Raw genomic sequence first — 23,817 nt, 5'->3', positions numbered from 1 at the left:
CTAAACTGAACTGCAGATAAATTCAGCTTCGTTTTCTCCCTGGATTACTGCCTGTCCTGCAGGTGATGGTTAAAGAATGAAATTAAAGGACTTGATAAACCATATTTGGTGTCACACATTGTTTCATCCTTTTTCAGCTTCTACAAGTCAAGGCTTTCTCTTAATACCTGGAAAAACTAAAACTAAGACTAAAACTTAATAAAACTAGTCGATTTCTCAAAATAAAAACTAAACTAAAACTACAAAATCGCTTGTTGAACTAACTAAAACTAAACTGAAATAAAAAAGCAACCTGAAAAACCAAATCAAAAATAAAAACGAATGAAAATTTCAAAACTATAATAACCTTGGTATGCACTTATATTTAATATAACATTATAAGTTATAATAACTTATAACCTATGGTAGCACCTTTCATATGATGATAATTAAACATAGTAATAAGTTGTAATAAGTTATAATGTTTTGTTATCTAAGGATGTTTCACTGTCTGTGATTGATACTCTCCGGTGGTGAAGTTGTGGGTTGAGCAAGCGTCATGAGCCTGTTGGGGATGTTTGAAGACGAATAGCCTACATGACCATCATCTGCACTCTGCTCACATGAGTCACAGCGGGAAGCTGCGGGAAGTCACTGAGTATGCCTGTGGAGATGCATGATGTCAATGGTAAAGACACGAGACCAGGGCTGGATTAATGGATGCTCACCAAAAACCATCAACAGCAGACTGTTGTTCTTTCACTACTGTTTGTTCCTGGTCTTTCAGAGGAAACACCATGTCCCAGATTTGGTCAATTGTAAAATGGTAAATGGTCTGTGTCTTGATCTCACTCTTCTTGATGACCTCTGAAAGTTGTTCTTACTTCAATCATACATCACCATCATATGTTGCAAAATTGTTTCTTTTTATTTCTTGAAAACAGAACTTGAGATGCAGACTTGGATGACAACATGTGAACGGAGTGGAAATAATATGTTTGATGGAGCTAAGTGTTGACTATCAAAGGATTAAGGGTCTAAGGGTATTAAGAATACTGTATGATTTTTATATGATTATTATAGTGACACTGTAGATTTTGGATGTTTATTGTGTGATATTGTTATAATTGTTTTTAAAAATTCCATGGACACTCCATTCAAAAGAGTAAATTAGCTAAAGTAGGCGCTACAGTTAAATAACAAAAGACAGAACAATACTAAAAGTAAGATAAAATATATAGCAATATAATGTGTATTTAAAAATATTCAGTAGGAAGACATAAACGAACTTATAAATATGGTAAGGGCAAATACTTCATCATTATTGACACAAATGGTATACCTTACTCTCACCATTAACTGGGTATTAGTGGATCTGAAAGGGTACTCATCATAGAAATATTATGATGCTTGACATAGTACTGTACTGTACAATCCTATGTATATTGATAACATGCTAGCATGATGCTAATTGGTTCTATTAACTCAATATTAAAGAGACCATCATATAAGTCTGGGCCTAGACTCCCAAGAGTATAAATATATATATATATCATAGGATCATGCAGCAGCCTCGTGTTCATAGTGTTTACTGGAGCATGTAGCTCTGTGTGACGTAGTGGGAAGCATCCTCGCCCCAGTGAGAGTGGTCCTGATGCTGTGGCTCGTGTGCGCGCATGACATCATTTCTCTCCCGCGTGATTGGCTGTAGGTCATCTCGTTCTCCTGCCGTGCTGCATCCACCGAGAGCCTCCTCACCCCGAAGACGCTGTTTTTTTTAATCAGTCTCATCATCAGCCCCCACATTGTATTTCACGGGATTAAACGATAAAAACCGATCGCCTGCGTGTGCGCGTTTTCTTCTCTTGCACTGGCGGCTCGTTTGGACGATGGCCGAAAGCGAGGCAGATACGCCGAGCACGCCGATTGAGTTTGAGAGCAAATACTTCGAGTTTGATGGAGTGCGGCTGCCGCCCTTTTGCAGGGGGAAGATGGAGGAGATCGCCAATTTCTCCCTGAGAAGTAGTGACATATGGATCGTCACGTACCCAAAGTCAGGTAAACAACCATGTGCGCCTCCCTCTGCACGGCGCATTCTGTCTTCACATTTAATCACCTGGCACTTGCTCTGTGCTGCAGCGGCGACTGCGGGTTTCTCCTGTGATTCTAAAAGTTTGTCAGTTTAAATAAAACAGCGTACATCAGCCATGGCCTCCTCTGTGCGCAATGTGCATCTCACAGGAATCGTTTAAGTGGGAAACCAGCTCGTGTTTCATATTAAATAGCTTTGAGTTGCTCATAGTCATCTTAAGGCCCGTGTGACGCGTATGCAGCTGGACTACATCTTATGGGCCCTTCTCATGCATGCTTTTAAAGCTCCAGCCTCCGCGTCACGTTCACAAGCCAACAAGCCGATGTAGACCAGGTAAATCGATTACTGATTGGCTGTAGCGCATCAATGAGCTTAGTCAAAGTTTTGCGTCATTCTCCACAGAGATGGAAGACGGGAGAGATGTTCGCATTCGGTGTCTTTGCGCAGCGTTGCGCGGTGCCTTGCCGTGCGCTGGGTGGGTCTGATCATGTGATCGCCAGTGGGCAGCTGGAGCTCTCTGTCAGTGCGCACAGGAATTACAGTCAGTGATCATCAGAGGTAAATTTCATCATGAGAAAAGCTTACTGATGTCATTAGGGACAATCATGTTGATACGAAGATGCTAGAGAATATTAGTCTTGCATCTCTTCAATCTCCTTTAGAAAACAGAAAGCAAATTATTGCTTAAGTCTGAGAAAAACAAAAAAACAAAGTGAATATGCTTAAAGAAAATAATGTGTAATGAATGTGTGACTACAGACTGTGTTCTGGGAAGGTGCCAGAGGCAAAAAAGTAAACTAAAATAAGATAAAGATAAAGGACTTGAGTGAATCAATGGTGAATGGATTATGATACATCACCCTTTTTCATCCAGAGAGGCCTTGTGGTAATTTTAAACAGCCATGATTCATTTAGAGCACAGTGACCCTCAGGCCAGCCAATCATAGGTTGCATCATCTGTTGATGTTTTTCTTATAAATGCAGCAGACATGCATTGTTGATTAATTGGGATGACGTACAGAAGCACAAATAGTTAATTTGGGCACTGGTTTTCAATTTCCTTTTGATATTGCCTGACAATTTGTCAAAGCCATAATTCTAAACTATTCTTTAAATGACAACCACAGTATGGTTATGCCAGACTATGGGACTATGGCATGTGAGGTGAGCATCAGGCAACTACGACGCACAGTCAAAGCTGCACTGAAAAGGTAATTATTTAAACAATGGATGACATGTAATGAGATGAGTGGAGATGTTGCTTGTAGTGACAGGGCCAACAGAAATTCAGAAATTCTGCAACTCAGCTCTGCAGAGCTTTTTTGTTTATTTTCTGCAAATAGTTTTTATTTTGCAGCAGACAGACACAGCCAGAGAGCAGCTGGTGATCACAGTGCAGCATTTAGCAGATAAAGAGCCTGATTTTTCCATTGGTACGTGGTGGAGGCTTAAAAAAAGGGTGAAATATAATTTATAAATAGACACCTAGTATGTTAATTCATTTACCATTTCAGCTTCATAAGGCGACCCAACAGCAACTGCTGCAAAACGTTCCCTGCATAGTTCCATACCGGGAGATACAGTGTTGCTATAAAGGTACCACTGAATGACGGCACTGGTCATGAGAAATTGCCCAAAGATTAATATAATTCATGGGGCTCTTGCTGAGTATTTTAGGGTTAGGGTTTTACATTATCACGCACACAAGTCCATATTACTTGATAAATAAAGTCTATTTCCAAAGAACAATGGTCTTTATATCAAGCCTGTTTCCTCAGTGAGGTCTGTTAAGATCAGGACATAGTTACAGAGAACAATTACTCACATAAGTTTGTCAGGGCTGGATCTGCAATGATCCATGCACCCAACATTGAATGCTTTATGTGAGCTTGATTTCCTTGTTTGTTTCTCTGTGGTTTTTTTCGACACAAGACATTAATGTCATAAGGTGAAAACCTCATAAATCCCACTTATCTTTATGTTTGACATTTAAAGGACCTTTGTGAATGATGACCAGTGTGTCCTCTGCCGGCCACCTTACTATGGACAGGGATGCATGTCCCCATAGCTGTAGCAAAATGAACATGTTGTTTGTTGAAGCAGGAAGAAATGCTTCTAACCAACCTGCCTATCCTGTGTCCTTCCTTCTGCTCTGTGCTGGTATATCTGTGTCTCTGGTGTGGAGGAAAGAAAGCACGTGGCAGATCACATGGATGGGATGCTGCAGAGCGAGGATTCTATTGGCTCACATGTCCAAACAGATGTTCCCTGTTAAAACACGAAAGAAATAATCACAGGCTGTTGAAATCGATGTGTTCCCATGTACATGAAAGATGGTTCTGTAAAGCTCTGGGTTTCTCCACAGCAGCATGAAGGAGGATTAAGAGTGTATGAAGTGTGAGAGAGGATACAGGGTTTGTTTATCTACTCTAATGTGATTAATCAATCAAATCAATCAAATTTTATTCATTTTACCCATTTTCACAAATAACAATTTGCCTCATCGTGCTTAATTATCCGTATAAGTTGCAGCATCCTCTGTCCTTACCCCTCGACTACAGAAGATAATCTTCTAACTCTGGTAGAGTCACAAGTGAGGGATACCTATCCTAGGTTGGACAGAAGTATGATAGGTATCAGCCATCATTAGCAGGTCCACTTTGCTTCCTACGTAGTGCAAAGATGTGTAAATAAGGGAATGGTTATTGGGGACTCTGTGTTAATGTGAATGGTCATTCCCAATGCCAGCTAGCATTGGCTCAAAGCCCCCCCACACACCCATGGGTTAGACATGTCCTGCACCCAGTGTTCTATTGTTCTCTCTTAATATTTTTGCTTGGCTTTATTCAGTTTGTAAGGCACAGCTGACAGTTTAACCATTTCATGGATGCAAAACACTCAAAGCAGCCACAAGATTTAATAAACAAAGTTTTAATGTTATGGCAGATTGATGTTCATAATAAAAGTAAACATTACATCATTTTATTGGTTTCACTGCCAGCATATGGCCAGCTTGAGGCCACTTGATCCCTTTCTCAGAGTAAGAACGGTCAGACTTTTTCACATCACAGAACATTGGAGAGCTTAAAGGTTGATATCTTCTCTAAAATTCAGCCTTTATTTATTTATTTATTTAGTTGTTTTATTAGATTCCTTTTTTTCCAAAATAAATATTTAGATTATTAGATTGGACGAGTACACTTAAGGATGTTTACAAGCCAAAATGAGTCATGGGGATACCACAGAGAACATTGGGTGCTTGGATTGAGAGCAAGTCTTCAACGACTGGAGGAATCCTTTTGACTACTCCTATTAGCATCTTTCGGCTGCTGGAGCCGAACAAAACCAACCCCACAGGTAGAAGCAGTGCACTCACAGTACCACAGACTGCATGCATTGCTCTATGCTTCTTTGCTTGTTACTTGTTCACTGTGGGTGATGGAGAGAAGCTCAGCAAAAACATAGACGTTTCACATGCATTTAGCACATTAATAGCAATGTCGTTTCTGTAGTTTAAATGATTATTGTTCTTTTTGGTATTCTACTTATTTTCATTTTGTATCTTACTTGTTTGCAAACCCCATTGTGCATTCGTATACTGATATACAGTATAAATGGAATAAAAGTGTTGTCTACTTACAGCTTTAGAGTTCATTTTTATGTTTATTTTTTATTTGCACCCATGTAGCCTTGAACCCAAAGAATAAGTCTAAAACTGTCAAACACACAATGAAAATATGTAAATTATGCATTCATGTAATGGAAACGGGGCTCTGCTGTAAGTACATTTGTCCATATCGGTGATTGGTCATTTGCAGTAAACACTGCCCCTTTTATGTGCACATGCTCATATCTAGAGTATGAAAACTTGTGTTGACTTACTGCATTGATAATAAACGTCATGTGACTGCGTAGCCTGACTGCGTTTGTTAGGTTAAATGTAGCTGGATAAAGGAAAGATATCCTGGGTATGGTGAACTCGCTTCGTAGTGAAAGCCCCAGACCCTGCCTGATGTGTCCTGTTCTGAACGAGTTCACTGTTAACCAGCAGAAATGTGATGGAAAAGTTCATTTGTTGTCTCAGTTATTTTCCATGGCTTAAAATATAGAAGCGTAGGCCGAACCTATTCATCTACAGACAGTTCACACAAGAGGAATGTTTATTCCTAATAAGAAAATTATTTGCAATGCTGTAGAAAAGTGTAGAACGAGAACTGGCACTTAAAAACTTCCACACACTGGTGTATAGATATAAACGCGGCTCCATCAAATCTCGCTCCACCTCCTCCAACTAAACTCTACTGTGGAAAATTCTAGTGATGACGTCGTTAAGTTAAATTCATCATTATGAGCAGTTGATTATATAAAAGAATTGTGAAGCTTATTAATGATCGCAGAAAAGTTACAGACACACACACACACACACACAGTGTCTCTCTCTCCCTCTCTCAGCTGAAGTCTCATGCCTCACTACAGTTTAAAGTTTATTTGTTTGTTGCAACAACATGCACACTGATCATCACATAATGATCAATACTTTTATTAATGAGTTAAATCTTTATTCATCAGCCCTCAGGCTAGCTCTTTTCCTGTCTCTCTCTCTCTCTCCCACACAAAAAAACAGTATGATCGGACACGTGTATAAACAACAGACTTTTTAAACGTGGTTAAACCCCACATTAACACTGTATGTGGACTTAGTGGAGCTGTGCATGGCTCCCTGGTGTCTGCACCTGACCTGGTGGTACTGTGCCAGGGCTGTGTGCCTTCTCCGTGATCTCTGCGTCAGTAGCCAAGGACTGTTTATTTATCCCAAGTCATATCGTAATCGCGATATTAAACAATGTTATCGCATGTTTTCCAGCCCTAATGCGATGGTTTCATGGATTCATTGCTGAGAACATCGTGACACACATACCACACACTGCAGCCAGGGCTCTATGATAATAATATTATAAGATTCTTCGCGTAGCATTAGAGAGAGCTTACGTACTACTGTTGGTACACTTACCACAGTTTGAGAACAACTGGCCTAATGGCTTGACTAAGTCAAAAATATGCTGATTCAATTCAAGTCAATTCAATTCAATTTTATTTGTATAGTGCCAAATCACAATATACATTATCTCAAGGCACTTTACATAGAAGATCAAGACCTTAAAATCTTACTAATATAGAGAAACCCAACAGTTTCCACAATGAGCAGCACTTTGGAGACTGTGGAGAGAAACACTCCCTCAATGTGGGCGGCCATCTGCCTCGAGCGGTTGGGGTGAGCAAAGAAAAAGGGGAGGAGAGGAGAGATGGGTGGAAAAGAGGGGAGAGAAGAGAGAAAGATAATGTCTGATCAGACACTTAAAAGCAGTAACCTGTTTCTAATTATGTTTGATTGGTGTAAGCCTCTTATTCTGTTGTAATGTACCAATATTTACACGACCCAATCTTAAACTTTGATGTTTGGTGCTGAAACTGGTTGCTTCTTTGGGTGCTTACAGCAAAATCAAAAGTAGATGAGTAGATGAAGGTTTCATATTACATATGATCGTGTTATAAATGTTTGATATGAAGATATTAGTTAGTGCAGGTTAACCATCTTTGGAATTTTCTAAAATAACTCGCCCTCATATAGTTAATGTATTAAATGCAATGCAATATAAATTGGGTTGGTTTCCTGTACTTGTAGACTTTCAATTCGCAAACTAAATTTCTATTACCTCCTAAACACATGCATGTATGCTCTGCCCCTGTGTGACCACTTAGAATGCTTAGTGCAGTAATATCCAATGAGGGTTTTGCCACTTTTTATTCTGTATTGTCTTGTTTTGGTTCAGTCCCTGTGTGCACAGCAATCCAATCCACTTTCTTCATTCCCTTCTCTATCCTTGTCCTCTGCTCTCTCCCAATAGGCACCAGTCTGCTTCAAGAGGTTGTGTATTTAGTAAGCCAGGGAGCAGACCCAGATGAAATCGGCCTTATGAACATTGATGAACAGCTGCCGGTCTTAGAGTACCCCCAACCTGGCCTGGATATCATACAGGTACAGTACTCTAGCTGAGATCACGTTAGCATTCAACCAGTACCTTAATTATTACAGGACTGCAGGAGGCCTGAGCTATTGGGAGCTTTTAGATGAAGATTTGCTGCCTGCATTGTTGTGAGTAGACCCACACATTAGGACAAAACAACACCTTGCTTATGTGTGAAACATGAGAGGATGCTGGTTACTGTCTCTATTTGACATAAACACAGGCTACCCTTGCTTTCAAACACTAAGCCTGGCCACATGCTAACCTCTCTCTCTCGATTTGTTCAAACAAAACATGTAGAACTACAACACTGCAGAGTCACTAAGTGCAAAACTAAATTTATTGTCGATACTCAGAAGCTGACAAGGTAAAAACAACAACAGGGGTGACATGCGGTCCCAAACTAGGATTATGCCAATCAATTTAAAGATGTCAACCATCTTTGCAAATTGAATTCACTCTGACAGTAGGTAAGACTCTGTAACACGCATGAGAAAAGGACTGTTATTTTCGGAATTGATAGTTTAAATGTGGATCTCCTCTATCTCAGCTCATATTTCTATAAGTTCCTTTGTCCAGGAAGTAAAGTTCTATGAAAACACAAAGTGGTTGTAAAATACTTAGTGGAAGAATGCATCGGCCATGAAAGAACTGATTAAATTGTGGATCTGGAGGTGAAGGAATTTCTTCTTACTTTTTTTAACATTGTGTATCGGACGTTTTTGACATTTTCACTGAATTCCTAGGGAATAATTAATACTGGGTGCCATTCTAGTTTAAATATGTACAGTGTCACATTTTATGGAGCAGGTGGACCCAAAAATGCAGGAGCAAGAATTGGTAACATAAAGTGTCCTTTAATAAAGGTAAAATTCTTACAAAAGGAAAAGTAAGATCCAAAAGGTCCATAAACGGAAAAACACTAAGGTAAAAATCAAAACACTGGCAACAAGAACAAACTCAAAGGCAAGGGGGGATGATGGAGGAGGAACCACACTGACAAAGATACAGGGGAGCACAGAGATTTATATTCACAGGGGAGGCAGGGGCGAACATACAGACAATCACAAGGGCGGGAAAAAGGGGAAAGACAGGAAGGAAAGGTGGAAACACACAAGGAACAAAACTTCTAAAAAATAAAACAGGAACTGAAAAAACTCAAATCCAAACATAAACATAGGGATAGAGACAATACACAAGGAGTCCATTAAAGAGGCAGAGTCCAAAGAAACAAAGAGTCCAGAATAATGAGTCATAACATATTGACTATACTTGGAAAGCATTGTGATCATTATTGGTTGCATGTAATGTCATTGTAGCATGTCATTGCATGCTATAACAGAGAACAAGGAACACACAGGCAGAGCCAACAGCTTCTCAAACACACATTATCAACACTGCAGATCTATATGTACTCATAGCCTTGTTTCCATTGTAGGCATGGATCGTCCTAGATATGGATTATATGGAGTCATTGATGGAAGTTCATCCATGTAATTTGAGATATTCTTAGGGTCAGACATAAACAGGACCAGTATCACAGAAATATAGATACAGTTAGGGTATAGATTACTTTTTACTTGTTTAGTCTTCTAGCAGATAAGAGACACCTGATATAACTCGAGACCTTCTGCTGGACTGATAAGAAAAACGGAAGAATACAGATTAAAGTACTGACTCGTCTTATTTTTTCCACAGGAGCTGACATCCCCTCGTCTGATAAAAAGTCACCTTCCCTACCGATTCCTCCCGACAGCGATGCACAATGGAGAAGCCAAGGTCAGCCTGGACAATACCACACTGTAGCCACACATGTTTTACTGCCAGAGGAAGATCATTTTAGACATTTTAAGACAGTTAAATATGTTTTGAGGTAGGTGTCAAACAAACTGTGTCCTGTTAAATTCACTCATTACTGTATCTACTGACCGCTATAACAATGCTATAGAAAATCCAAAACTAATTTATAAGTAAAATGTTAGTTGTCAGGAGAAGGAGACAACTCTTTTCACCTAGCAGTACAGCTATATCATGACATTCAATGCTATTTGCCAAAAACAGTCATGCCAACGCTATTTGCTGTCACAGCTTCCTCTTCATGTGTGAAGTTGATTTTATTAATATCTAAAGTTCTGTTTTCAGTACGGAACTGTTGATTTCAATGCAGCATACACACGTGTCTAGCTGCCTTTATCAAACACACAAAACATCAAACAGGTAGGAGAATTAGTCAAAGCTGAATATGATGTGACTAACCAATAATAACATTACCGATAATAATTCTGCTTCAAGCAGCCATGACACCAAGAGATCTTTGTTCAGGCTAACAAAGCCTGGGGATAGACCGTGTTCATATGACTTCACCACCCTCAGTTCCAGTAACCTAATTCTACAAGACTGTTGTTCAACAGTAATTCACAGGACTCTTTTCAAGATCTTGACCTTAATATATAGAGTGCCTGGAGATAACTTTATGTTGGTTTTCTTCTAGGTGATCTACATGGCTCGCAACCCTAAAGACCTGGTGGTTTCTTACTACCAGTTCCACCGCTCTCTTCGGACCATGAGCTACCGGGGAACCTTCCAGGAGTTCTGTCGCCGTTTCATGGATGACAAGTGTAAGTATGTAAGTAGGTTACTGGAGGACTGGGTCACCGGGACCTTCCATCTGGTCCTGTGTTCTCACTACTATAAGCTCATCTAGGTGTATTTTTTTTTTTTATCTTTGTCTCTGTCATAGTGGGATATGGTTCCTGGTTTGAACATGTTCAGGAATTTTGGGAGCATCGTATGAACACGAATGTCCTCTTCTTGAAATATGAAGATATGTACAAGGTAACATCATCACTGTCTCCTGTGCCTTTTTAAGTTTCTGTCTCAACATTCTCTATTATTTTAACATTATGTAACATTCTAATCTATGTCTTAACCCAGTAGTCTCTCGTCTGTCAGGGTTTGATTCTTAGAATGTTTTTTATGATTCAGATAGGAAGTTACTCAGTACATCTTTCCAGTGGAACTGCTGTACTGATATTGCACGTGTGTACATGTGTACTGTGCTGCTGTCTAGTATGAAGTCAATTTTTAACCTCTATTCATACAATGAGCATACATGCTCTTTACCCTCACCCTTAAACGTGTTCTTTTCTGTACCGTCATTGACAGTAATTACACTGTAGTCCTGCATTGCCAGCAGTGTGTTCCAGATTTAAGTATCACAAACCATTCTCAATCCAAATCTAAATAGAGCGAATCACGTTATATCACAATTTACTCTAACTTTAAAACATTTTTAAATTAAGATTTTTATGTCTGCTGTAGGGCTGACTGGTGCCCAAGCTTTCGGTTGAATAAAACAAATTACAGTTGTTGAGATGTGATGATGAAGAAGCACAGCCTCATTTTTGAGATACTCTTTGGTTAGAAGAAGTTTGATTGTATAACACTTGATATAACCTTGTGCTGGAAGCAGTTTTTTGGTAGATCAGACATCTTGGTCAAGTGCAGTTTGAGCAGTTCCACAGTCTAAGATCCCACATCCTGTGTCTTGACAGAGACTGTGCTGTGATATAAAACTGATGTCGCTGCGTATGGGATGCTAATTGAACATTTCACCATATTAAGCTCCAGAATGTTTAAACAAATGTGAAGTTTTTCATATTTATTTCTTTTGTGAGAAATATATTAAAGATAATGTCACTTTCAAATCGAAATGTTAAATGTTAAACCTAAATGTTAAATAATAAATATTAATCCTGAATTAAAAGGTACTATTCAATACAACTGAAGTAAATGGTGAACCATTCAACAAAAAAAAAACAACATAAAAAAAATTCTTCCATACCTGTGGTGTAGTCCATGTGTCCGTAAGCCCTGAAATTCAAATTCGACTTGAAACAGTGACAGTTAAAATATTGTTTTAGCCTAAACATTCGCAATGATTTGGGTGTGAACTTGGGTCCAGAGGAGGATATTAAAGGACTTTTAGGCTTAAAACATGATGTTAATAATGCCATTTTGTATCAAATTTGTAAAAAAAAGGTTTTTTTTTACAAATTTGATTAATATCACAAATGTGGTTGTTAAGGTATGTCTTCTCTGGTCCTCTGTTGAAGTTTGGAAAAATTCCCACAGAAGCTGGGCAATAAAAACTAGTCTGTTGGTGGGCTGCAACAACTAATCGATTTAATGGATTATAAATTCAGTTGGCAACTAATTTAGTAATGGTTTATTTGAGTATTTTACTCTACAAAACACACATTGTCGCAGCATCTCCCGAGGGGGCTGCAGTAAACCAGCCAATCCTGTGCCTTGTGTAGCCATACAACCATACAAGTCGTCAAAAGTGTGGAAACAGTTTACATTAAAGCCGTTACATATGTCCGTTGGTGCGCAAAGCTGATTTCTCATGGAACAGCAGCACACCATCAAACATGTTGGAGCCATTCTTCTGCTCTGAGTTTACTGGTGGATCATAAACATCTTTAGGTTCATACCGCAGTCATGTTATGCTGCTATTTTGACTGGTTGTACTTTCACGCTGACAAGTAATATTGTTTTATATACAGTGATATAAGATGTATATAACATCATTCTAACTTGTCAAAACAATGTCTTTGAATCTGTTTTAACAGCTCAGAAACATTCTGTAATTACATAGGCAGATTCAAAGAACTTTTTTCATTTGTGTCTGTGTGGTTTCTCATTATAAATATGTACAATACAGTTGAAATATTATATTATATTCTTTAATTCCAGTTTTAGATATATACACTATAATTCTGACCAGTCCTAATTCAAGTTCATGATATCTACAACACCATATTGACGAGTTCAAACTTAATAGAAGGTATCTTGAACTAAGGTGAAATCTTAAACTTGGATTATGACTGGTCAGGATTCAATTGTAGGTATCTGAAGTGATCATCATAATAAGGTTGTAGATAAGTGTAATCCATATAAAAGCATTTGTCTTTTTATCCGATTAATAATCAATTAATCTGTTTCATTTCATTTCATTTCATTTCCACCTTGTCCAATCATTTGTCTGCACTTTAACCTTTAACCATAACCAGCATGGAAGACACGTCTATCCTATCTGGTCCTATCTTTGTTCAGATTGTTCTTCTGTGAAACTCTCCATTCAAAGAAAAAGAGCTTAACATGTCATTTCAATATTTGCTCTTTGCATTGCCAAAGGTTGTTCTTTACATTATCAGACTTTTCCATGTTTACAAGGCTTACTCACCTCTCTTCTGCAGATAGGCTTAATCTTTATTTTTCATGCAGTTTAGACTATAAAAACAGCAACTTATTTCCAAGATATTCTAAGATTAATATAAGTTATTAGTTGTTATCATTAATTCAATTCAATTCAATTCAATTTTATTTGTATAGCGCCAAATCATAATGTACATTATCTCGAGGCACTTTACAGAGAAGGTCAGGACCTTAAAATCAAAATGTAGAGAAACCCAACAGGTTATTGCATTCTTAATAATTTTTTTACAAACCAACATCATAACCACTTAAAGGAAAACTAAATAAAAATGTCCCCCACAAATCAATCTTGCTTTTAATTTAGAAAATGTATGTGATGGAGCTCATTGTGTAAATTAACATGATGACTATAGGTCTGTACTATTGACCCTTTCCACACTTTTTATGCCTACGTGCCAACGATTGCCAGTTGCCAGAGACATTATGTTCTGGGTTGTCTGTTTGTCTGTCTGTCTGTCTGTCCCATTCTTGTGAAAGCGATATCTCAGGGGTGCCTTTTGTTCGAAATATTCTCTCGGACTCACGGATGAATTGATTGGATTTTGGCGGTCAAAGGTCACGGTGACCTCACAAAGCACATGTTTAGCCTTGTGAAGGTGATCGCTCTGGAGCACTGTCAAGGAATCCCTTCAAATTTGGCACTAATTATTCAGTTGGACTCAAGGATTCAATCTCTTGATTTTTGGTAGGCAGAGGTCAAAGGTCAAGGCTTGTTCTTTCTTGAACATGATTTCTTTAGATCAGCTTGAGGGAATTTCTTCAAATTTGGTAAAAACATTCACTTTGACTCAAACATGAACTGATCACATTTTTGTGGGTAAAGGTCAAAAGGTCAAAGTGTGACCTTGCGTTGTTTTGAACGCAATATATCAGGAGTGCCCAAAGGGAATTTCATTACATGTGGCACAAACATTCACTTAGACTCAAGGATGACCTGAATATAATTTGGTTGTCAAAGGTCAAAGGCCTCATTCACTAGTTTATTTAATCTAAATTGTACGAATTGTAGTTTTCTTTACCGCCGAAAAGGTCCTTTATATTTAAATACTTTATATTTACATCGAGGGGGTCCTCTCTACGGAGGCCGCCATGTTTTTTACATTAGTCCAGACTGGACAAATTAAACACCTTTTGAGTTTTTATGACAATTTAAGACTACCACTGTTTCTTTTTCATGTTTGGAAGGAGAGGATGAGGTGAGGGGTGTTCAGCTGCAACATGAAATTTCAACACTAGATATCACAAAATTCTACACACTTTACCTTTTGGCCTTTTGAATGTGATATTTGAAGACTGCTTGAGGGAAATTCTTCAACTTCTGATCAGTTGTTACTTGCACTCAAAAGACGAAGGGATTATGTTTCAGTGGTTAAAGGTCACAGTGACAAAAGTGAAAAAAAGTATGGAGAAATATGTTCTTGAGTAAGAGAATTGATAGTTCATAGTCTTTTTGTGGCTGTTACCTGGGAAGGAAATGTTGGAATGATATGTGGTTATTACACAGATTTGAGATTTTTCTAACTTCCAACTTCCATTAATATAAGTCAAATTTAAGAATTGGATCATTTAAAATACTCTAGTCAAACTTGGTTACAAACCTCTAACAAACTTCACTTTGTTTTTAGTGATCATCACATTTGTAGGTTTTCCTATCATTATAAATTCTCCTCTCTCTCTTCACCACAGGACCTGGGGACCTTGGTGGAACAGTTAGCCCGGTTCCTGGGTGTTTCCTGTGACAAGGCTCAGTTAGAGGGCATGGTAGAGAGCTGCAACCAGCTCCTTGAGCAGTGCTGCACCATGGAGGCACTGTCCATCTGCAGGGGTGAGTGGCTGAGGAAAAAGAGAACAAAACGATGAGAGGATGACTTTTTCAGATTTCAAAAACAATGAAGGTACAATGAAGATTATTAAGAGTCAACCTCCAAAAAGACCAAAGAGGATATGTTTGTACTGTATGTCCAATAGAACTAGTGCACACTCATTCATTTTATTAAAGGAGCACTACATTGATGTAGCATTGCACCTAACTTTGTTGGATTTACAAGGGGTAAACATGAATGCAGCCCTAAATGTGGTATTCTGATCCTTCTACTTAAATAAAAGTAGTAATAACATGGAATAAAAAAAGTTTAATTGCAGGCAAAACTGTACTTTAAAGTGCTTTTAGTTGTCATCAAGACTTGAGTACAGACCCTTTACCATTTACCAAAAATGCAGAATTTCATATCACTTCAGTAAATCACTTTTTTCTACTTTTCAAGACTGTAGTCTTCACAAAGCTCCTACTCTTAAGTCACATTAAAAAAGTACAGTGTTTAGAAAAGACACAACATGTCCATTGTTAAACCAATACATGGGGTCAAAAACACACAAGCTACCAGAACACACATTTCCATGAAAGTACAATTCCCAGTAGAGGGCCACATAAATGCATCACTGTGGTAATGGGACTAGAGTCATGAGAGCATTTAAGAGAAAGAACATATACCCAGTATTCACAGATAGGGTGCAAATATAATGAATGATCATCTTGGTGGAATTTAATCAGGCATGCTTCATATCAGTGGTGTTATTATGTGGAATAAGGCACCATATGCCTCCTTCCAAAGCTTTTGCATATCAGCACAATTGTATTTTTCGACTCTGAAATCAGTTTTGATTTTTGATGAACTCTGACTGACAGACGTCTGATCTAATAACAACAACAGCATGAACAGCCTGAAAAAATGAAAGGCAGCACATCAAAGACTCTCCCTTACCTCTAGGTGGATTAGGTCATCAGTATGTGCTGTAAATAACAAACCTGACCTCATTCATTAAATGAGGTCATACAGTAAAACACCTGTCAGTAGGGTTTGAACTTTGCTCTTGTTCATGTACGTATATCTGGCAGATAAGAGAAGACCTGATAAAAACACTGATTTGCTTGTCTCCTCCAATTGTTATTGTCAGTGCAAAGCAGTGAGGTGAGGGAGCAACAAGGATGGTGGCACCTTGCACCTCTTTATTACCCTTGGTTTCCTAGAATGCGCATCAGCGGACCTTTTTGGGGAAGATTGAAAGGGCATTAGGAAGGGAACAAAAAACAGGATTCAGAATTCTAGATAAATTACGGAAGCCTCAAACTCACATGTAGCAGTAAGTCATGAGTGGTGTGTCCTACTGTATTTAACCCAGTGTAATGAAGTATCTTTCCTTCTTTCTTGACTGGCACAGTCACCCAGATGATTTAAACAGCACTTGTGCCCCTCTGAGCATCCATCTAACTTGGTTGAACAACCCTATAACAACCCTACAGCCTTAAAAATGTCAAGCAGGTTTAATTCAAACCCCTGACTAATCCAGGTAACACTTTGTTTTAGTCTTGTGGAGGTTGATGCATGAAATCAAGAAATTTCCACTGGTTATAAACCCGACAGTTCTTTCTAGAAAATGGATAAAAGATCATTTAAATAATAAACCCACAAATGTAAGCATTAGGTTGTCATAGGTTATTGTACTATGTTAAACACAGTTCTTATTTTGCCAGGTTTGTTTTTAGAGAACAGAGAACAATGTGAGTGTGGGTTTCAAGTAGACCGGAGTGCACACTGCTCTGCAGGCCCGGTCCTCTGATACAGTGGAAAATATTCATGCTTCACCTTATCCCTCATTCTTGGTTTCATAATGATATTACAGATTACGGAGCATGAAACTGAGGGAGTGGTCATGAAGAGTGACATGAATTCAAACCTCACATGAAATACTGCTGGTCAAAATTACATTATATGTATTATTGGATTTGAGGTTCTTTGATACTGCCACAAACAGTTAGTTAATTTAGACACAATAATTCATATCAAGGTTGATCTTGTAATAAAAGTGTATTTACTATTGAACACAGGATAAGTATGATTATAGCACTGCTCTGTGGCTACATGTTGCACCTACACCTCAACCAGCAGGACTCCTCCTTTTACACAAATTTATTCTCATTTTTCAGTTTGGTTTATGTTGCCATTCCGGATTCTTGATTTTTATGTTAACTTTCTGTCTTCCTTATAGTTTCTGTCTTCCTGTTTTCCCATCTAATGTTTTTTTCTTTTAGTGTATGGAAGTCTGGTGTGTGGTGTGCTTTAGTCTTAGCACACATTTGGCAGTCGCTCTGATCTGTGTCACACGTGCCACAGCAGGTGAGTCATGGCCTCACCAGGCTGCATCCATGCTGCAGCTGTTGATTTCCGTACAAGTCATCATGCAAACACTCAGGCAGTATTTTAGTTTGAACTGAACTGTGGCTCAAAAACTGAGGTCGCAATGAACAGTGGCTTTGGACAATCATTACACCAAAGGTGATAAAAGGTGACTGAAAGTTTTTTTTTTTTAGTATTTATGAATAAACTTTCCTTCTTTCTCATTGCAGGTCGTGTGGGGCTGTGGAAGGATGTCTTCACAGTGTCCATGAATGAAAAGTTTGACACGGTGTACAGACAGAACATGGGAAAGTCAGACCTGACCTTTGACTTCTGTCTCTGAAGAGCGCCTGACCCCACCCTCCTCTTTTCCGCCTCCCTCCTTTCATTGATCAACTTCAGCACTGTTGGCAGGTGCACACGTCTTGACATAACCCACGCTCTTATAGCTCCACCCAATCGGTCAGTCTGAAGTTTGGATTTACGATAAAAGACTTCTCACAGAATACAATCTGTATCATCACAAATCACGCTTTTATGAGCTGACCATAGCAAATCCACAATTGTCAGGAGTTTATATTCCTCTATCAAGAGTTAAACCATACCTCCTCCACCCCTACCTCCACAATGTTTCCACTGTTGTGTATGTGCTTCCTGACCAGGGTTTGATGTTGTAGTCTTTGAAGGCTGATACCAGTTCCTTGAAGCTGAAGTAGTCATCGATATTTTTATTTAATCCTAAATGGTAATTAGGATTCAAACCACATAATGATAGTTGTGACTGAAATACACTGAAAATCACATGTTAATGTGGCTGTACAGATGCATCATTCAGGTATCGTAAGGCTGTTGTTTTTCTGTTAGCCGAAAGTGTAGTCAAACCATGTCGACAAGCAAAAGGGACTGGATACTATGTTCTAAACATACACAGTCTGCTGTCGTCAGGTTGAGACCATAGGGTTGAGACACGGTAACTGTTCAAATAGAGATAACTGCACGCACTTTTGGACACTCTCCTCTATAAGGTACTCGTGGCTTTTTATTTTGCATTCGCCAATCTATCACTTCAAGAAGTGGACCAGATTTTACAAAAGGCCACGCTGATTCCAACATCAGAATGGTGCTGGTTGAGAGGTGTTCGGAACGATGCCAGGCTTTGTGAATTATTCTTGGTCAGGCCCCATACCAGAGATGACTTTGCCTTGGGTGCACCGATCAGAACATGGAGGAAGCAGCTAGGGAAAGGTGCATATGGGCTATTAAACTCTTAACATTTTTGTGCTTCTTTGGACGATAGCACCTGAGGCCATAAGATGTTAAGTTCTAAGTAGAGAGAGGAAGAGACACTTGACCTGTTCAGGCTGACAAGGACACTTAAGCTGTTGAAGTTAACCCTCCAGCTAAGTGTGGGTGTTGCTACAGATAAAATAAACTGTATCCCAAAAATATTTTTTAAAACATTAAACCTTTCTTTAAAGCATCATAATAATTATCACATGTTAATATGGAGAACAGTTATTTTTAACAAATGGGAGTGAAATATTAATTCTCACTAAATTCTTGTGAAAGGTATTTAACACGTGCAGCTAAATGCTCCAATGTGCTCTGCAGCTAGTAGCTAACTGTGACTTGGTGCTAGACAAGTTGTTTTCTGCTGCTGCTAGAAGTATGGTAATAACTTTGAGGTACTCACTTTTACATTACACATACTGTTCAATTCAATTCAATTTTATTTGTATAACGGCAAATCATAATATACTCAAGGCACTTTACATAGAAGGTCAAGACCTTAAAATCTTCCCACAACGAGCAGCACTTTGGCCGACTGTGAAGAGGAAAAACTCATTAACAGGGAGACATTTTTGATAAACATGTAATTAGTAAAATATTTATTAGTGCCTGCAGCTTTAAAGTTAATCATGCACTGAAGTAACCCAAACACATTTTTAAATTCTAAATGCAAACCCTGCAGTCAGTTGAGGCTTAGACTTGTGGTTTTCAGTGCATATCAGCCATCATCATCCATCATGTAGGCTCCATGATGATGGGAAAGCGACAGGGAAAACCCACACTAATGAATACTAAGTTTTATGGTTAATAACTCTAAAGGTCAGACACATACACTCGCTATTTGGTGGCTAAACTGGAAGACATTACTGCCTCTAAATAAGAATGTCCTCTGCTGGCTGAGAAATCATTTAGAAGATTAGGAATAGAAAATAAAAGAAAACTGGGGTGAGACACTTCAGGCAAAAACATTGTTTTTATGCCCTGGTCACTTGACATCTTGGGCTATTTTGCTTCCATAACATTCTTTCTCTTCTTTCTCTTTTACAGATTTAAATTACAATACAACTCTTGATTGATCTTTTTTCTCAAATTAGTTTTCTCATACTCAACAAATAGTTCAGTTTCACTCAGATTCACCTGACATACCAGTTTTATATTCTTAAGGTTTTAACAAAGGGGTTCGTTCATGATTCATAAAATATCATGTGTATAAAAGTTTAAGTTGAAATTTATTTTATCATGGTTGTTGACACTATTTTCATTTATGGAGCAAAACCCCCTCTGTAAAAACCTTTGGTTCTACATTACAATGAAACAAGAATATTGAACCTGGTTTTATCCACTGTTCAGATTTCTGGTCTGGAAATGTATGTAAATTATTTCATGTTTAATTCAATAATGCCTCAGTTGCATATTTAAACATAACACTTCAGAAAACTTGTCACAGAAAATTTAGTTTTGTGTCTTGCCTGAAAGTGAATGGTTGGTTTTATAGACGACACCGGTCTCGGCTGTTAATATGTCAAATCATTATCGTTCTAACCCAGATACTGTGTGCATCAGCAGCTGTCCTGTTGCAGCAGTGGCTCCAAGCCAAGTCGACACACGAAGGTAACCGTAGGATGTGATGGGAAGACGCTTATCACGCCTAAATCAACCCGTGTTGGGTGATCTGTGTTTTATTTTAGATAAACGAGCTGATAGCAGCACACACACTGCAGTCAGAGAACAGGATACCATCAAAACATTCTGAAAGATGCTAAATATGAATCATGAATTATTTATTTATTTATTACAATTCTTAGGGTAGAACCTTTGAAGGTATAATATGCAGGATTATTCAATTACTCTTTAAAAACACAAAGTGTGTCTGAGAGAGAGAGAGAGCAGGGATCATGCAAACTTTAGAGAGAGGTAAAGATGAGAGGGAAGGGACAAGAGGTTGAGACAACATAACATTTCAGAAAGGTGTAGATGTCAGATGTATGCCTCAGTTCTCAATGACTGGAGTTATCTGAGGGAGAAATGTCTTTACTTGCTGCTATAAGTAACCGCTAACTGCTGCTAAATAACCAGCAGAGAGGTGTCACGTGTCAGCTCAGGGTCGTCTGAGCAGAGTTCATCCTCCACAGCAGTATCGCTAAACTGGAGATTCACAAATTATTGTTCTCTTTAATTCGTATAAATTTCTGAGCACCGCTAGGATGTGAATCTCTCTTTTTTTTGCGTGGAAAAAAGCCGCAAGTCTGTTGAAACAGCCACCACAATGGTGATTTGACAGGACACAGAGATATGTTTTGTTCTAAATTACTGTGCACTCATGAAAAACAGGAAAGCTCTGTAACTTTGCTGGCACAATATTGTCAGTGGCAGTGCAAACTGTGCAAAACCATATTTTCATTGTGTATGTGTTTGATTTAGATGGATCTGCTGAGATTCCCATGCTCCAAGACGATCTGTTTATAACGAGTAGGTTCAAATTGAAATTTATTTATACACAGTCATAAGTGTTACTGTTCTGTGTCCACAGTGTTTCTAATTCACAGCTTGCTGTTGTGAAAGATAGAATTTTGCACCATGAGTTTGGTACATGCTTCCTGTGCTGAGGTTACAACTTTACAGTGGAACATTTTGTATGGTGATAACAAGTGTTTCTTGAACACACCTGCAACCAAACTCGAGCCTGTACACGGGTCAGGGACCTGGGTCCATTGCAGAGAAGACACACAGTGTTATCAGCTGGTGGCTATGCATCAGTGGGTATAGGCAGAAGGCAGCATCTTTTTCAGATTCTAAACACTTCCTGTGGGTTACAAGTGATGATGGAGAAGGATAACCTTTGTATGAGTGTTTTTCTGGATAATCCTGCATAGTATACCTTTGAGGTGTAACACACACTTCTTGAGATGTAAGCTGGTATTTTGTAAAAAACGCAGTGGTTACAATTTCAGCATTTGTCCGATAACGCTGTTGTGTAGTGGTAACAAGCAGCTGTGTCATACGCACGTAAGATACTGTACAATATTGTTTCTCCCATGTATAAAGACATATTTTACACTGTTGTCTTTATGTTTGTCTTTTTTAAATATGTTTGCATCTTAAAATATAATAATTATAAAAATATAAAATGCACACCAATGTATTTATGTATATACACATACCTACAAATAGTCACATATTGACTTATATATAAAAAAATCGAACAAGATGTTGTGCAGGAGAGGGATAAGCCAAAGACCCCACTCTAAAACAGAACAAACAGGAAAAAAACAGATTTATTGTTAAATGAATTAAGGTAGTGACAAAGAATCCTATTTCTGTCCTGTGTATCAACATGAGGATGTCATGAAATATGTTTTTGTCCATTTAAGTGGCCCAGTAAACACTGCACTATCAGACGAATGGATTCTAGCAGGTTGTGGACGCAAATGTCCTGCAGTCTAGGAAATGAATGTGAGGGGAGGCTAAATTCTACAGCAGGATAATAAACCAAAGCAGATGTGAGCATACATCAGGAACTGTGAAACCACTCACCTAAACATGATGTACAGGACAGACTCATATATCTCAGAACCTGCAGTTTGCATAACAACGTTAAAAATTCAGTAACACACCAGGGGGAGCAACCCTCTTGTCTTTTTGAAAAAAAAAGATCATACAGTCCCCGCAATCAGTTTTTTTTTGTGCTGGAGCAGCATGCATCACTAATGATTACATTATTTACAGTAACTGATTAAACAAGTCGTGAAAAATTATACCTTTTTGGACCTTTGGTTCAATCCAAACTGTCCCTGATTGATCAGAGCAGACAGACGACTGAGAAAAAAAGTGAAATATTCAGTAGTGGAAAAACACTTATTTAAACTTTGTTTTACTTTCAGTTTTATTCATACTTTGGTTTGAATTTTTTTCTAAATGTGAAGATAACTGTGTGATGATCTCTCTTTTCCTCCAGCTGCTCTCACCATCATGATAATGCTGCGTTCCTTTGTACCTCGAAGCTCGGCACTACCGACCCCCGCGTCGAAAGCTGCAACTGGAATGCCCCCTTAATTCGTAATTCCAACTCAGAAGGTGGGAAGAACCTCACCACCCACTTCGAAATCCAAGATGGCTGCTCCGTTTATCAACAATCAGTGAAAGCTGTAGTTTTTACTGCTTATTATAGCATTTTGCTCATTAAATTTGTCGTACACATAGTACTGTCCAACTGTCTGTGGATGTGTTACTACGATGTTAAGATGCGTGTAATACTGCGTAATGCCTTATTATGGACTGGTTTTGCTAACAATGGCTAGCTGGCTGAAGTAAACATCGTTCCGCGCGGTCACATGTTCTGTTCTCATTCTTCGACATCCAACCAAACTGTGCAACTGGAACGCGATCAACTCATTATTCAGGTGTGACGTCATTCCGAGGGCCGAGCTCCGAGGTTTAATGGAAAGCGACATTCTCTCATCTACTAATACAAAGTTAATGATTGGCATTGAGTTCACTGTAACAGCTGGCTTCACAGTGAGGTCTGGTCCTCGACTAAAATGGCCCCTAAGGAGCAAAAGTCACTTTCTCTTGTACAGTAAAATAGTGAATGTTTAGGTTTGCTCCTCCATTTTAAAACATGCACACAATAATAATATTCATAGGCGCTTTCTCATCATTCAGGGGGCTGCACTGATCTAGGATCAGATAAACCATAAATACAGCAGCATGCTACTTCATGTCACTCCATGTGTCAGGAGCTGCTAATTTCTTTGTTATTTCAGACTCAACTAAGCTGCTGTTATCAAGTTGCAGACCATTCACATGCTCCTTCCACAGACAATTTACATTTACATTTCACAGACATTTCACTTGAGAGGAATACAGATTGGAGGTGGATGTATGTCGTCCTATTAAAGACTTCAGTTAGCTATCTGGTAGCTACACAATCTACACCTCATGCATGAAGAGGCCACAAAAGACCTGGTTGGTGATT

At 38.6% G+C, this 23,817-nt stretch overlaps 1 protein-coding gene across 2 annotated transcripts; it reads left to right on the top strand.

Moving 5' to 3' along the window:
- Positions 1 to 1,659: 1,659 nt before the first annotated feature.
- Positions 1,660 to 21,904, top strand: sult4a1 (sulfotransferase family 4A, member 1). 2 transcript variants are annotated; one of them, XR_011240182.1, is made up of 8 exons: positions 1,660 to 2,037; positions 7,978 to 8,108; positions 9,796 to 9,876; positions 10,589 to 10,715; positions 10,838 to 10,932; positions 15,064 to 15,202; positions 17,468 to 17,552; positions 17,783 to 21,904. XR_011240182.1 is itself a non-coding variant. In XM_020099820.2 (7 exons), the coding sequence occupies exons 1-7, from the start codon at positions 1,869 to 1,871 to the stop codon at positions 17,893 to 17,895; spliced, it is 855 nt and encodes a 284-aa protein (XP_019955379.1). In that variant the 5' UTR covers positions 1,663 to 1,868; the 3' UTR covers positions 17,896 to 21,904. The 2 variants fall into 2 exon arrangements, 1 of the variants encoding a protein (XP_019955379.1); XM_020099820.2 differs by lacking the exon at positions 17,468 to 17,552 and having other exon boundaries at positions 1,663 to 2,037.
- Positions 21,905 to 23,817: the final 1,913 nt, after the last annotated feature.

This window comes from Paralichthys olivaceus, chromosome 23 (assembly GCF_024713975.1).
Source record: "Paralichthys olivaceus isolate ysfri-2021 chromosome 23, ASM2471397v2, whole genome shotgun sequence".
Lineage (NCBI taxonomy): Eukaryota > Metazoa > Chordata > Actinopteri > Pleuronectiformes > Paralichthyidae > Paralichthys > Paralichthys olivaceus.
Note: the sequence above shows the minus strand (reverse complement) of the source record. Positions and strands in the feature narration are given on the sequence as shown.